Source organism: Phaethon lepturus, unplaced genomic scaffold (genome assembly GCF_000687285.1).
Source record: "Phaethon lepturus isolate BGI_N335 unplaced genomic scaffold, ASM68728v1 scaffold37666, whole genome shotgun sequence".
In the NCBI taxonomy this organism is placed as follows: Eukaryota; Metazoa; Chordata; class Aves; order Phaethontiformes; family Phaethontidae; genus Phaethon; species Phaethon lepturus.
Window position 1 is genome coordinate 1 of NW_010549046.1, and position 15,943 is coordinate 15,943.

The 15,943-nt window shown below is 40.8% G+C and overlaps 1 protein-coding gene across 1 annotated transcript; it reads left to right on the forward strand.

Annotated features, from left to right (window-relative positions):
• Window positions 1–73: 73 nt before the first annotated feature.
• Window positions 74–15,508, forward strand: LOC104623158 (CUGBP Elav-like family member 2; the record flags this gene model as incomplete). Its single annotated transcript, XM_010290156.1, has 4 exons — window positions 74–193; window positions 6,072–6,251; window positions 9,078–9,221; window positions 14,655–15,508. Coding segments are annotated over 4 exons (572 nt in total), but the record flags the coding sequence as incomplete, so codon positions are not given.
• Between the last annotated feature and the right edge of the window lie 435 nt (window positions 15,509–15,943).

The window sequence follows — 15,943 nt, forward strand, 5'->3', positions numbered from 1 at the left end:
CTTAGTGATTCTGTGATTCTGTGAAATAAGCAAAATATTGCCTTAATTTTGCCTTGCCTTTTTTTCCTTTCAGTGGCTGCATCAACTGCTAATTCCACAGCTGGTGCGGCCATGAATTCTTTGACTTCTCTGGGTACTCTCCAAGGACTGGCTGGAGCCACTGTTGGACTGAATAATATTAATGCACTAGCAGGTACCGTAAGCAGTGAGTATTTATTGCTGTGGTGGACAGCCTTCCCCAATAATCATGCCACAAAAAACTATCAATTGTAAAGCGATGATATGATTATTTTTGATCTATATACTAAATAAGGGGGTTGAGTTGATCTAGTTCCATTTGTGGTACATATGCAGTTCTGAAGTCTTTTAGTTTCACATAGTTTGCTCTGCAAAGTGAAGTCCCTTGGGTCCCTGCACAAAGACTCCTTTTCTTGCAGGGTGTATGGAAGGTCAAAGAAACGTCACCAGAGCTTTGGGTTATCTAGGTTATAGGAGAGGGTCCTTTTTCATTTAAAGAGTCTGACAACAGGTATATCACCCCAATGTACAAAACCTCACTCAGAAACGTAGTGATTAGAAAGATGTCTGCCACGGAGGCAGTCCTTTTAAAATGTCTGTAGGATTTATCAAATGGACTTGAGAGCAACATACTTTAAAAATGAAGGCAAGTCTTTGGCTTTTAATTGGCAAGTATAAGAGAATGATGCAGTCAGTCACCTATAATACCAGAGCATGCACATCTATCCTATGACATCTTGAACAAACCCTGGCATCTCCAGCTATGTAGATGCCAGTAGTTGTTAGAACATTCTTTCTTATTCTTAGCCTTGGTCAAGATTTTCCTGAAGAAGAAGGATTTTTTTTTATTGTTTCTGCTATGATGACCTCACCTTTGCCTGCAATGGAAGAGATTTGTCCAGCTGCATTTTCCCCCTCCCCTTTTTTTTTAGCTGCTGTTGCTCCTTGCATTTGCTTTTGCAATGCAAGGAATCTATTTGGTCATTGCCAGTCCATGACCCATCACAGTGTACCCCCAGGAATGGATGTCCTCCTCAGTATCTCTTGCTCACTCTGATGCTCTGCATGATGTCCTTTTCGTCACTGTTACTTGGCTGCTCACCCAATCTTTTTGTTCCGTGATCTCTGGTTGTCATTGTTGGGAGTTGGGAAGGAAGGGGGCTAATGGATGTCCATGTAGCAATGTTGAGTGGTTGCATGGGGTCTTGTGTAAAACAGGTCTTGCTTCTGGCAAGGACATGCGTATTTCACACAAACAACCTCATAGTAAGTATGACTCAAGAACAACTTAAGAAAAGTAAGTATTAGATCCCAAAATGGCAGCTGTTAGTTTCCTTTCTTATTATTACAATAGTATTAAAGGAAGCCACTACAAATGGCATGCATGAAAAGCTAACTTAATCTCTTCTTGTGAGCTCTCTTAGTAAGAGAGCTACCCTGTCATAAGTAAGATTAAATATCTTTCCGGATGAACAGTCATTGTGCTTTACTTGGTCTACAAAAGTCACAAGATCAACAGTGGAGTATGGGTTCCTGCTCCTTCCGTCCCACAAGTACTAAGAACCCAGGCACATTGGAGCACTCCAAGATAACGTCCCCTTCACCAAGACCAAGCGAAAATGAATCACCTGTGAGCTCTTGACTTTGTGGGACCCCTTATGTTGCACTCCTTTTAACACTTCTTGCTAGGCTACAAGCAAAAAGGTTACGTTTTCTCAGCAAGTATTTTGAGATGATGTGTGTGCAGACTTGACCTGCGTGTGTCATTTGAAGTGTTAATGACATATTCACAACCTAGTACCAAATTTCAGCTTGTTTTAAGCCACCGTTACTTCCATGGACTTGTACAACAGTGGCTTCAGTCCCAAATCTTCTTCATGGATGTTTTTATGGACGGAGAGTGTATGTGCTTAGAATATCTGTATGTGTGTAGCACTTACTTACAAAATGTGTGTGGATGTGTCTGTCTATGTATATACATATATGAGAAAGATCTAAAGTGGGGAAGCTGCTTCCCACAACACAGTGTTGTGGCACCATTTCTCTCAAAAAGGTGATGCTGATTATCAGTTTCTGGTAATTGTGATGCTAATGATAGCAAAGCGTTGTTCAAATTACAACCTCCTCTGTCTATTTTACTGACGAGCCAGTACTTTTCATAGTGACCATGTGTGATCCAGTCATTCACACTCAAACCTTCCTAGGACTTTGCCTTTGGGAAACCTCAAGTTCAGTGAGTCTGATTTTTCACACTATGTCATGGTCATAAGCACTCCAGTAAAAACATTCAAACATCATTTGGTCATGGAGGTTCTTGAAGTAATTGTGCAGAGAAGTTGGAGTTGAGTGACATGCTTCTAATTGGGGAATTAGAGACAAGTGTGGTCCAAAGCACGAGTCAAGCAGAGCTTAACCAAAAAATGAATCAGAAAGTGGCACTGGGCTTGGGCATTGATTTGCACAGCGGCACTGGAAAAGATACGCTTCTGTTAAAGCCATGTCCTGCTCTGTATGTGAGAATCACAAGGAGGATGTCTTCCAGGCTGAGCTCACTAGAAGACTTTTATCTGTTTTCTGGATCCTGGCTGGGTCCATGAAAAAGAAGCTGGGCTGTGGGGACTCATAGCGCTCTCATTGTAGAGAGAAGCCTTGTAAAAAGATATCTGGAGGCGTTTAAAATTAAAGAAGGTGGAGTATGGGTTGTCTCCAAGGGTTTGGCAACAGTTGTACGTACATTTGGGAATTCACCCAGTCTTCCCTCAGCTGTGCTTGAAGCATCTAAAAACTTAAATGACAAAACATTAGGTTGTCTCCTTTAGGCACATAAATTTAAATAATGTAACTAACAAAAAGAACTATGAATAATGAGAAAAAATGAATAAAGAGAGAGGGTGAGATTCTTTGCAATTAAGAAAGAACACCATGGATTTAGGATACTGGACACCTATAACACAATGTTTGTGTGTGAACCCAGGGCAGTCACTTAGCCTTCTTGCCCCCATATTTACATCTGTAAAATGGAGATAAAACTATTTGTGACAGATTTGAAGGTGCTTGGAAAGCACTTTGAGACACCTTTGGACTTGCCAAGCATTGTCACTTCTGTATTATGTAGAGTAACTCAAAAAAGTAGAAGGCCATAGATGAGAGACTCCAGAAGGTTATTTCACAGAAGCGAGGAGGGGACCAGAGTTCAATATCAGACTGAGGTGCATTGGTAGAGATAATAAAGAGATGGCAGAGATGTGTAACTGCAGCTGGACCTTGTAGATTTCATAAAAATGTAAAAAAGGAGAACAGAAAAAATGTCGAGAGCTTGCTGCAGATCTGTTTTGCTCAGGAGGGAAGTGTATTTAGACACGTGCGCTGCGGCAGCAGCAGCCGGGCCCCTCCCAGGGGCAGTGCCGGTGCCCTGCGGCAGCAGCAGCCGTGCCCTTCCCAGGAGCAGTGCGGTTTGCTGATCTGCTGGCTGTTTGCTAATCTGAAATCATTTGGTGGGAAGGGGCTGTTGATTCTAGGTAAAAGAAAGGGGGAGGATGTTGCCCACTGCAACACAAAGCATGTTTATCTAATAGGCTAATGACTCAAGAAAGATAACATGTTATCCTAATGCTTCCTCTATTATCAAGTTATTTCAACACTATAATAAAAGGAAAGCTACAAGCTGCTTTATCAGGAGCTTTTACTTTAAGCAGTGGTGTGTATACACTTGTGCAACAGTGACACAAACCTAAGTACAAAAACATCAGAACAGGTTCAGGTCAAGCTCCGGATCAAAAAATAATGATGATTATTATTGTTGTTGTTATTGTTGTGGTTGATATTACTATTACTATTACTATTACTATTACTATTACTATTACTATTACTATTACTATTACTCGTCCTCCTCCTCCTCCTCCTCCTTCTCCTCCTCCTCCTCCTGCTCCTGCTCCTGCTCCTACTCCTACTCCTCTTAATTTTCCAAATATCCTGTCTTTTACATATAAGATGCTTCACAAGCTATCTCGGTTTGCAAGTTTTTGTTTTATAAATGGAGCCATTATACACCAAATACCTGGCGCTCTTGTGCTCTGACAGAGGTTTTTGTTCAAAGCAGTGGCAGCCAGTACCTCCTATCAGGATATAGCGATGCTCCGAGGTGGGGTGGAGGGAAAAGAGAAATCTTCAAAGTGCGAGACATTTTATTAAGGAAAGGCTAAGAATATCACATCTCTGTCAAGTGTTTAGTCACACAAATTACAGTAATATCAAAAGGTATAATTTATGCAGTACAGTTCTCTTAATTGGCACAGACTCTGGTGGAGCCAGAAAGGTGCCACTTGAGCAATTGTCCTGATTATCAGAGACTCATAGGAATATACTTTTCAAATTTACATAAGAGATGGAAGAGAACTAGTAGGTCAGCATCTTTATCCTCCTCTGTCAATGCAGGATAATTCCTTGCAGTATTCTTTCTATCTCTAAATTACTCATATGATAAGGTTTATGCTACTTTCCTTGAAGATTGTTTCCCAGTCTAATAGATTTCATTGTTAATTCACTACAAAGTGTCCTCTGCTTAATTTCCTCACTTTTCTCCAATTTACATATCACCCCTTATTACTGCTCTGAAATTAAGCCCTCTCTTTCTCTTCAATACCCTTAGCTTTCCGGTCTTGTTATGACGCCACCAGTCTCCTCTTCACCCATCATTTTGCCAACCAAAACACTACACAGTCAACGTCTAAGAAATGGTCACTGGTGGTTCTGGGTGTCCCACTTTTCTGGTTACTGATCTACTGTACCTTGAGTGGCCTGATTAAGCCCTTTTAAGTTGTTTGTGAGCTGTTCACCTAAGAACTGGGGAGCACAGGATAGCTAGTTGTGCGGAAAACTTGCCCTAACTCTCAATCCTCATGAGCACTTACTGCTTCAGTTGACACAAGTCGGAGGCCTGGGTGAAGAGCAGGGCTCCGAACTCTGCCAAGCCTTCAACTGCCAAAGAGACCATAGCTCTAACAGAAAACTCACTTTTTCTGGAATTTCTGAGAAAAGTAAGTGTTAACACTGTTGACTTCAACATGGCTCATTTAGGAACCATGATGAGGAATAGAAAAACTGGAGAGAGAGGCTGTAGCGCAGGAGTTTGTACTGTGCCCACCATCAAGTCAGTAGTAAAACTTCTTTTGCAGACTGCACTGTTTGCACGGGTGAGGGATGCCATTTTCTGCACAGCTAGCAATCCAGTCTGAAATCTCCTCTTCGGCAGTCTTCCCAGTTAAGTTAATCTGTTATTTATTGGGATGTAGAATTGCTTTAAAGAAAAAATACTAAGCAACTCTGCTTCCAGTGAGAAGACAGACGTTGCTAGAACCAAATGCCATTGTTTCTTGGTGAAAGATGTCTAGTCTGGATGAAGCACTTTTAGTCACTCTAGATGTGCTGCTGTTCACCTCTTCTGGAGTAACTGGAGCAACTGGAGGAGGAGGGTGGAAGCGCAGAGCATCGCAGTCCATCTTCCTACCACAAACCTGAGGGACGAAGCCCGTAATTGTACAGAGGGTTGTTTCGAAATGCTGTCAGTCACTGTTCTCTGCTAACTCTGTATAAGCAAAACACTTCCGATGATACGGTGTGGTCATGGCCTGATGCTAAAGACCCTGCTCAGAAAGAGTGGGTTTCCTCGCAGAACACTGCTTGTTCCCAGTGGCCGGCTTGCAAGGACGCGGGTCAAACGGGTCCCGCTCCCCCAGCTTCAGATCCCCTCAGCAGAAGGAGGGGTGTGGAGGAGGCTGGGCAGGGAGGCTTTCAGGAGCAGCGAGCTGTAGTACTTGCCAGTAGCAGGCTGCATGTGCGTCCGTTTGACTGTGCAACCCTTGTGCTAAAGTGAGCCTGACGCCAAAGTCGTGTTTCTTTGTTTTCAGTCCCATTTGGTGAAGTGCCGAGCTGCATGCACTGCTGTCGTTGTCAGTGTCGTATAATACCAATGACTTTCGGAAAGCACTAATGAACAAGTGCAATTTCTTTTCTCTATTGTTGGGTTTTTTGTAAAGTTGCTCAAATGCTCTCAGGTATGGCGGCCCTGAACGGAGGACTCGGCGCAACAGGCTTGACGAACGGTACGGCCGGCACGATGGACGCGCTCACCCAGGCCTACTCAGGAATCCAGCAGTACGCTGCCGCCGCGCTGCCGACGTTGTACAGCCAGAGCTTGTTGCAGCAGCAAAGCGCTGCGGGCAGCCAGAAGGAAGGTAAGCGCCCGCTGCCAGCGGAGCAAAGCCCGCGCCGAGCGAACCGCACGGCCCGAGCAGCGTCCTGGGCTCGTTTCTTCACAAAGGCTTAACAAAGGACCTCGAGTGCCTAATCTTTGATTTTTTTTTTTTTCAGTTTTCTCCTGTTTAGTATTGTTAGTGTTGTTAGTATTATTAGTATTATTGCTAGTATTATTAGTATTGTAACTTTCTTTAACCTCTACTGTAATTCATTTTTCACCATCTGGCCTTCAAGTTATACTTCACTGACCATCTCCTCTTATTTACCAACTACCGCATAAAAAGGCACCAGTAACAAAAATCATCCCTTTATGGGTGCCATTCTCCTGTTTTCCATTTTCTGCGATAATGGAGTTAATCTGATTAGGTTTAAGGTTTTGAGTTAATGACAAGATCCGTTTTCGCTTTGAGTGGTTCTTTGCTTAATTGCGGGTCTTGCGGGGAAGCGACTAAGTGAATGATTGCCCCCGCTCCGCGCGCCAACAGCAAATAAACCTCAGGAAGTTGCTGCTAAGAATAAATGAATACTAATTACAAGATGTCTGGGAAAATGAGGTTACCCTTATCCCCTCTCCTGTTCCCCTGCACACTTCCCAGGCATTTTGGGGGTTTGTTTCTGTTTTCATTGCTTTCTCTTATCCTAATTTCCTAATTTCTAGAAGGACAGGAAAATATAGCATGCTTTCCAAGACTGTACGTACATTGTCACTACTGTTCTCGCCAGGACTAAGCTTTGGCAACAAACCTAGTATAATATCCTCAAGAGAAATTTTTTTATCCTCTTTTAAAATAGTATCTTGTACTGTTATGGGAAGTCTTTCCTAGGAAGACAAATTTGGCATTTCCCTAGCTGACTATTGTATAGGGACACTGGAGTTAAAATGTATATTTTCTCTGAATTCTTTACTTCATTTACTGCAAACAGCTTGGATTATTTAAGATGAAATTTTTTTTAATTATTTTTTTCCTGTTTTGTTCCTGTTCTCTGCATTTATCTTTCATCTTGCTCACTTTGGTCAGTGACAACAGATTATTTGACAGCAGAAAGAAATTGTGTATTCAGTGTCATTGTAAGATACATATTGGAGGACAGTTTGATTTTTTCCTAACTATTTTAGTTTTTTTCTGTTTATGAACACTCATCTCAAGTGTAGGCTTACTTTTTATTATTACGAATTGGCAGTGTCCCTTTTAAAATACAGTCTTTTTTGTTATATGTCTTGTTTCTCTAAGGCGTTAAGCTAAAGTGAGTAAATTCCATCACTGAATACTGACAACTATGTTTTGTCTCTTAACATGATTTCTGATGGAATGGCGAAGAGTCTGCAGTGGCTGAGGATAAACAAGTACCAGAGGAAAATGCTATATAAATATTAAATGCTGAAGTACAGTGAATTGCCTCATGCATATGCTCTAAACTATTGTTTATAGGTCTTTTCTTAGTATTTTTTTAAAAAATATTATTTTCTGGATAGGATGGCTTACTTGCAGTAAGAAGAAGTAAGTCCCAGGTGGCCAATGTTTTTCATAGCTTATTTTTTCATCTCCCAAAAATGTTTTTCTTTATAAAAACATTTTTTTTCTAATCCATTTATCCCCTTCTTTTGGGCGAACATTGCAACCTTTTCCTTCAGATTGAGAGAGGGCAGCCAGCCTGGCTCTGCTATGCGGGAGAGGTGGGTCTTTGTGACTCTGTTGCGGAAGGTACTCCATAAACCTGATGCACGCTTTCCTCTTCCTCTCCAGAAAACCAAGGACATCACATCTGAGGCACACTTAGGTTCCATTAAGCAAGGGAATACTTAAACAGGTTACTGTAGATGTGTTTTTACCAGAAATGTTTGTTCCCTTTGTCTACCACTTATGCTTCTGGTATCTGCATGGGAAGGCCACGGCTGGCTCCGTCGTATATCATGTTCTTCCAGGCATCCATTGCTCATTTCCAGTATGTTATTGCAAAGGAGAAGCTGAGCTAGGGAAAAAAAAATAGGATGAGTGTTTAAACCAACAGCACTAATAATGTGTATCTCAAATTTTGTCTGTAAGAAAAATATTCAAAGCACCTTTGAGTTTGCATCTTTCTTTGCAAACTCAACTTTGTCTAAAGCCACTTTAATTTCAACCCAACTACTTTACCTTAGGCTTTTTTAAAAGACTGACTTTACGAACTTTATTCCAGGAGACAGAGCTTTGCATGGGGAATTTGTATTTTTTAAAAAGCTGTCAATTTGAAATGAGCCGGTACAAATTTAATTCTGGATATCTTTCTCTCCTTGACTTCCCTGATTTCCAAGTCACAAGGTTTGCTTTGTCTTATCCTTTTTATTCCCAGACCCACCAGTTTCCTGCCCTTTGAGTTTACAGCTGTGATACTCAAATCTGAGCTCAGCTCACTGCATTTCCATAAATTCCCACAACTACAATTAAACTGACGAACCCATGCAGGTGTTTGAGGCAGCAGAGGACTCCTTGTGCAGTTCTTGGGGTACTGTGAGAGAGTAATATGTTGTGTACCCGTTTTCCTAACCTTAATCATACTAAAAGACACTCATATAAATTGAATAAAGAGGCTGCAGTTTAACTTCTGTAGTAGAGTTATCAAGTAAACACTTTTCAAGATAGGATGCTCTAAAGAGCTGCATTTCAGCTCCGTTCCTTTGATGATCCACTTGCTTTTGTTCCTTTAAAGTTGGCAAGTGAAATGCTTTCTGACCGTCACCTTCAGTAAGTATTATGGAAAAATTGATTAAATATAGCACTTGTAATAGCTGTTTTCATACTCTTTTTTTGTTTGTTTTCCTAAAGGTCCAGAAGGGGCAAACCTCTTTATTTACCACCTCCCCCAGGAGTTTGGAGACCAGGACATTCTACAGATGTTCATGCCTTTTGGAAATGTTATCTCTGCTAAAGTCTTCATTGACAAACAGACCAATCTGAGCAAGTGCTTTGGTATGTCAAATTTAATAAATCGAATAGTAAAAACCACATGCACTGTACTGAAAAAGGGCCAGGAAATAAAATTAACAGCAATGTGAGAAATGTCATACTGGAATCTCATTCCAAAAATAATGGACTGTTAATCCTCAAATGAGCAGGAAGGTGCACAGACAAACTAGTTCTAACCAAAAATTGGATATGAAAAAACAATAATAATCTTCCAGTCTGACATCTCGCATGAATGTGTCAAGTACATGAAACTAATTACACCCTATGTGGGGGAATGTCATTTAGTATACTATTAAACTGCCTTATTCTGGATACCTAATTATTTTCTATTGTATAGCTGAGCCACTTAAAAATGCTCTATGCTTAACCCATTACTTCTACATTACAGGAATTTCTTTCTTCTGAATTAAGGACAAGAGTTTGCAATTAGTGATTGAATGTTGTGTACGTGTAGTTCAGAATGCTTTGCAGACAGTTGATGTCTAGAGATCCAGCTCCAGCTGTTGCGGGCGGGCTCCAGTGTATTATGGAAGGTAGCATCTCCCCTTACCTTAGGGCAGGGATGAAGGGAGCCTCACAAGATCAGTGTTAAGTTTCCCAGAGAACACTTTGAGCTGCCAGAGGATTAGATCACGACAGAGGAGAAGACAATATGTTGGTATATAAGGCAAGTTCTAGGTTTGATTAAGTGGGCTGGTGTCTTTTGAACAGCATAGGTGCACCAGTTCAGTGCTTTGATGGTGTGGAGTACAGAACATAAGCGAAGTGGCAATCTGTTAGAGCTTTAGTCTAATAATTGTGGTCTTATGCCAGACATGACGAGGGTCTAGGAGGAGGAAAGAATCTCTTAAAAATAAGGTTTGACCTAAAATACTGGAGCTTCCATAAAAGTGACAATTCTTTCCCAGGGTAAAGGAACACAGCTGTATGTATAACAAAAGAGTAACCAGTCCAGACAACCCACTAGTTTCCAAAACTCATCTGTACCAACAATGTTGCTCTTTGCCCACCACCATCTCTTAATTCTGAAGTGTCTCCATTAACCATAATACATGTTTCTTAGCTTGCATGTCATTACTTTTTTAAAATTTAGGTTTTGTTAAAGTGTCTGTCTAAGAATTTGTCTCCACCAGGGCCATTCAAGGGTCCCACAGCTACTGGGCTTAAACCCATCTTGAAAGGGTTTGAATTTGTCTAAACAGGCAGTACCCAAACATGAAGAGAATTCATCAAGTTACTCAGAAATACCTACTGCACTGAAATTCAAACCTTGCCACAATCTGAGTGTTTTTCACCTGAGTGAAAAACAGGTTCAGTTTTTCACTTTCAGTTGGAAAGTTAATTCGGTTTAAAGAAAGGGTGTGACATTCTTGCTACATTTTTCCATAGTCTTTCAGTTTGTTTTTGAAGCATTCACCTCTTTAAGCTTGACAAAAAATTGTTCATATCTAGACTAATATAGTCCAGCATGTTTCTGCAATGGGTTAAAACAGTCCCTGAGGCTGTAGCAAATTTGAAAAGTAGACTAGAAATGGACTCCTTATTGATCTGGAGCCAGTTCAGTTAGTATGTTGGGGTGACAAAATCATTGTTGAGGTCTCCAGGAATCTTGATGAAATGTCAAATCAAGCTACATTAATTGAAATGCAGCAATTGTGGTGACTGCTGAAAGAATGTAGATTAGTTTGTGCAGGCGGCTCAATTCATCAGCTCGCTTCCCACACTTGCTTTTTCTGGGTTTCCTTTCACTCTTTGATTACCTACTTACACATTTGTCTGGATTTATGGGACACGATTACCTAACTTAGAGTGATGCACCGATGTTGTGTTATTTGAGGGAAAATGGAGGGGTCAACACCCAACAGATGGAGGATTCCTCTGTCTTTTTGGCATTAGTCAGCTTTCACTAACATTTCAATTTCTCATTCTTCCTCCCCAGAAATTCTGCCACCAGTGAGAGTGTTCTGCTTTAAAAACAAAAAGTACTGCAGTGGCAGAGGAAGTTGAGATTTTCTGATTCAGTAGGTGACTACTTGCTGATGCTGCTAATCACAGGCAAAACCCGAATTAATCCTGCTAGTTTAACATACTAGCATATACTGTATGTACCTCCTCAGATTTTTTAGCAAGAATTGTCTATTTGTTGTTTTGGTCCCATATTTGTGTTTTTAAAAGCTATATTTTTTTCTGTGTCCTTCCCCCAAAAAACTAGGAAAATAGTGCATCTGAAGAACCCATTTCTCTCCTGTATCATTAACAGTCATTGCTCTTGGTACAGTTTTGGTTTGGTTTTTTTGTTGGTTTGGTTTGGTCTTTTTTTACCTTGTTAATAATAGTAGTAGTAGTAGTAATAACAGTAATAATGTTTTGCACAAGCTTGGTGCTTTCTACTCTGGAGTTTCCAATCTCCTGTCCAAAGGAGGAGGAAGCCAAATTACAAATGAGGATAGGCTGAACACCAGAAAGGTGGAAAGATTGTCCAGGGCTGTCCACTGGCAGAATTTGGAAAGGAATGTGCATTCCAAGTGAGTTGCAGGGTAGCAATATACAGTGATGAACTTTTATGTAACACTGCTTCTCAAAATAAAAAACTACTTTTCTTTGCGGAAAATGGACTTTGGCATTAGTTGCTTTCTTGTCCACCTCAAATGAATGATCAAAAGATTAAATTGTGATAAGGATGACAGGACAGTCTGTTTACACCTGGAAGTGCTCTTCCATGAGTTCACACGAGCCCTAGTTGATTCAGCAGGCAAAGGGTTTCGCTCTTCAAGCTTATCTCTCACCTTTCATGAACCTTATATAAATAACAGAAATGAGAGATGTAAAAGTAAGGCGGGGACAGTGACATCAGTGCGTAAATGCAGTCTGCTTCATAGTAAAATTGCTACTTGAATGGTTAAAAATATTTATCCTGATTATAGAGATACCTAAAGATTTAAAATAAAAATCAGAATCGTCATGACAGGGCCTTTGAAAGTTGGTAAGAAACATCATCCCATCCTGATGTAACCCATGTTTTAAAATTCAGACAAAAAAATGTTGAATGGGTGCAATCAGAAAAAGAGAAATAAAGGAAGAGAATGCCAGATTCCCCTGTAAACTTTATAAATTAAGGTTCTCAATAAGGGAGAAAATGAAAGGGTACCAGGCTAATGTAGATATAGCATTCTGTGTAAAGAGACAAATTGTGAATCCGAATAACAACTGAACGATAAATTGTTCGTTCCAATGAAGCACGGAGTTTGTATGCTTGAATTTGTGGCTGAGTCAAGGAAGCTAATAAAGAGACATAGAATGAGGTAAATTGTCTCATCCCGCTGGGAGGTAAGCATAGCCTAAACATAGCCTAATTGTTCTTCTGTCATGAGTGGAGGTGTCTAAATTGGTGACATGAATGGCAGGTGGAAGAACCACCTCTGGTTCTCTTCATTCACCATTCATAGATGCCATTTAAGAGACTTGTTTAGATCAGCTGCTTAACTTTCAGGTGGCTAAAACTAGCTAAGAAGAAGAGGAACTAAGGTGATGAGAAGTGCATCAGACTTCTGCTCTGAATGCACTTAGAACAAAGCAAAGGTCCGGAAAGCTGTAAAGGGAAAGCTGAATTGTCAAGGTAGGTAAGAGTAGCTACACCTCAGTTGTGGAGCACCTCCCTGGAAGATGCTACAGTTGCCTTCCAACTCAGGGTAGATGTCTTTTCTGTCCCTGAGGCAATCCTAGAGGTCAAGGTTGAGCTCTGAGCTGATGAAAGTAGACACAGGAGTGCAGTGCTAAGACAATGATTGGAGTCATGTGAACATCATGAACAGATCTGCTGGAAGAAAACAGGGGGAAGGAAGAAAGGAAGAGAATGAGGAGGCTCCTCAGGATATGGCAATAATATTAAGAGGAAATGTTCTGGTGGAGAAAGTGAGGAAGTGATAAGAGTTAGAAAACCAACTAAAGTATGGAGGAACATTTATTATCCCTTAAGGACATAACAAATAATCAACCACAGAACAACATGAACAGGGCATATTGGCTTTGGCCAGGAGAAGGTCTGCAGAGATTTAAGTGAGAGGTGGTTTTGAGTGGAAGGAACAGAAGTTAGCCTGAATTGTGAGCAGAGTCTTAAGTTAAATAGTTTGCTGAAGTTGATTTATGGTGAAACCATAGGGATGGTCTGTGAAGGAGGGCAGCTGGGCAAGGACCAGATGACTTGATAAGAGGGTTTTTTTCTTTACAATGGGGAAAGTGTAATATTCTGACACCGAAGATGGAAGGGGGCAGCAGTGCAAGGTAAGCAAGAGCCATAAAAGAACAGGTTAAAACGATGGCAAAAAGAGGTTACGAATCAGAAAATACGCAGGCACTAAGCACAGTTGAAGAACGCTGTAGAAGAGAGACACGCTGAGAAGCCTGTGTGTTAGGGCTGAAAGCAGAGTGTGTGGGAGCCATGCTTTAGCAGACTGAAGGGATATGAGTTAAGGCAAATTCAAGTGGAAAGAAGAGGGAGCATTTCAAAGCAGATGCATAATAGCAGCTGAGTACAGTAGTAATTAGCCAAGCTGAGGCAGAGCAGCAGTTAGGCGAGCTGCAATTGCAAGTGGGAGGCCCAGATATGAAAATGAATTTTGAGCTTCCAGAATCGGGGAGCTCTGAGTCCATTATGAACAGAGCATTTCTAGTCTCCCAGGGAAAAGAAAGCTGGGCCAGGCCAGCCGTTCGGAAGTACCCGCGCAAGCTTTATCCCCCTAGTTAGTGCTTGCAGCCGAGGAGCAGATCTGGAGCTCTCGTCGAGCCCTGCCGTCGACTTCACGACGCTGCCTAATTTTGATGCTTGCCTACCCCTTTGGGGACCAAGAGGCTGAATTAATTAACATTTAATGTACCTTGAGATCTTGAACTGGAAGGAGCTGTAAAAATACAGAATATTAATATTGCAACTGTCCTAGGTGAAGCCCAAGGAGACGAGTGTTTCATAGTGCTCGGGACCAGCGCACACGAACGCACGTTCGGGTGTGCAAATGCGCGTAGGGATCGAAGTTTGGGGTTTGTTTCTGTAACCAGGCTTTCTGTTTCAGCTTCGCATCTTCAGACTGGCCTAATAGTACTTCCTAATAGCCTGGGAGGTATGTAGATATTACTCTGAAAAGTGTCACAGTAATAAGTATCTTCAGTCTCTAAGGTAGGTAGGTAAATAACAGATTGGACACTGCATTGCACCAAAACTGGCCGAAGCATCCGGGCTAGTAAAGGAATGTTATAAAGGTAAAGGGGAAGGCAAAGGCAACGGGAGAGGAAATGGGATACGGAGTGTGACCAAAGAGCTAACTGAAAGTGAGGTGAATGTGTCGAATAAATAGTAATAATAAAATCCTAACAAAACGCCTTCTGACATTTGTTCTAACCTATAGTTCGCTTTCTCTCCCGCCTCCGTTCTGTGTCTCGTAGGTTTTGTTAGCTATGACAATCCAGTCTCTGCACAAGCTGCTATCCAGGCAATGAACGGCTTTCAGATTGGCATGAAACGCTTGAAGGTTCAGCTGAAACGCTCCAAAAATGACAGCAAACCTTACTGATCTTAACCCCAGATGCTTACTGCTCTTATTTTAGCTTTCTTAGGGTAAGTCCCATGAGCAAACCTGTCCTCTGCAGGGGGGTTAAGAAAGAACATAGAGCCAACCTTCACCAAGAGACAGTTATTTTTACAGTTACCACTTCCATTTCCCCACTTGTCCTTATTACACTTGGCTCCCATTTCCTTGCCAAGTAATTACTGAGTTGTGTTACTGTATTTTGTTTTGCAGCATAATTTATCTCCTTTTCAAAACAAAAATAAACGTCTTGAAATTCAAAGCAACACACACACACACAAAAATGTGCAATTTAACTCTGTGAACCCTGGTGCCATTAGCACACAATAAAAGTTGTTTTCTATGGATGGATCATATTTTACCAGGGTGGCACCAGCAGTTTATAGGTTAAACAAAATGGCCTCATGCCAGTTGAAGCACTTATTTTGCAACAAAAATTGAAACAAGTCTTTCCACTACATCAACTTGTTTTTTGAGAAGATTTGATTTTTTTTTCGGTTCAGATCAACGTATTGTTATATATTAGTCTGATTTTACACTGGTCGTCTTTATATTTCACTTTTTTTTTTAAGTTCTCGGTTTTTTTGGAAAGGATTAATGTAAAAAAGATTTAGAGATCTGTTTCTAAAGCTACAGGGTTTAAAATAAAAAAAAATAAAATAAAATGAGTGACAATACTTGATGTTTCTTGAGAGATAAATTTAATAATAATAAAAAAAGAAAGCCACAGGCCTGTAAATTTTATTTGTAAAAAGCATTTCTATTTTTATACAAAATTTTTACTGCCTCAGAAATAATGGAAGTTATTTATTGCCTATTGTTAACTTATTGGATACCTAAAGAGCAGCTCTCTATGCTAGCTAGATCCTTTGAAGTAGTCTCTAGAGTAATTGTGCCAAGAATGGGCGCTTTTTCACCGTTGAACCCTTTACAGTTCATGCTTTTATCCTCTTGTTTGTATTTGTCTGGTTATTTTGTTCGTAGTTTCCATTACCTAGTTTAAAGTTCAGTTGTCTGACCGTTTTTTCCCCCCTCCCCGTACCTTTCTGTTACATCTGTAGAAACTGGTTCTTTCCTCTCTTTTCTCCCCAAAGAGGAATCCATCTCTCTGACTCCTTTCAGATGGATTCTTTTGGGGTTCCATTG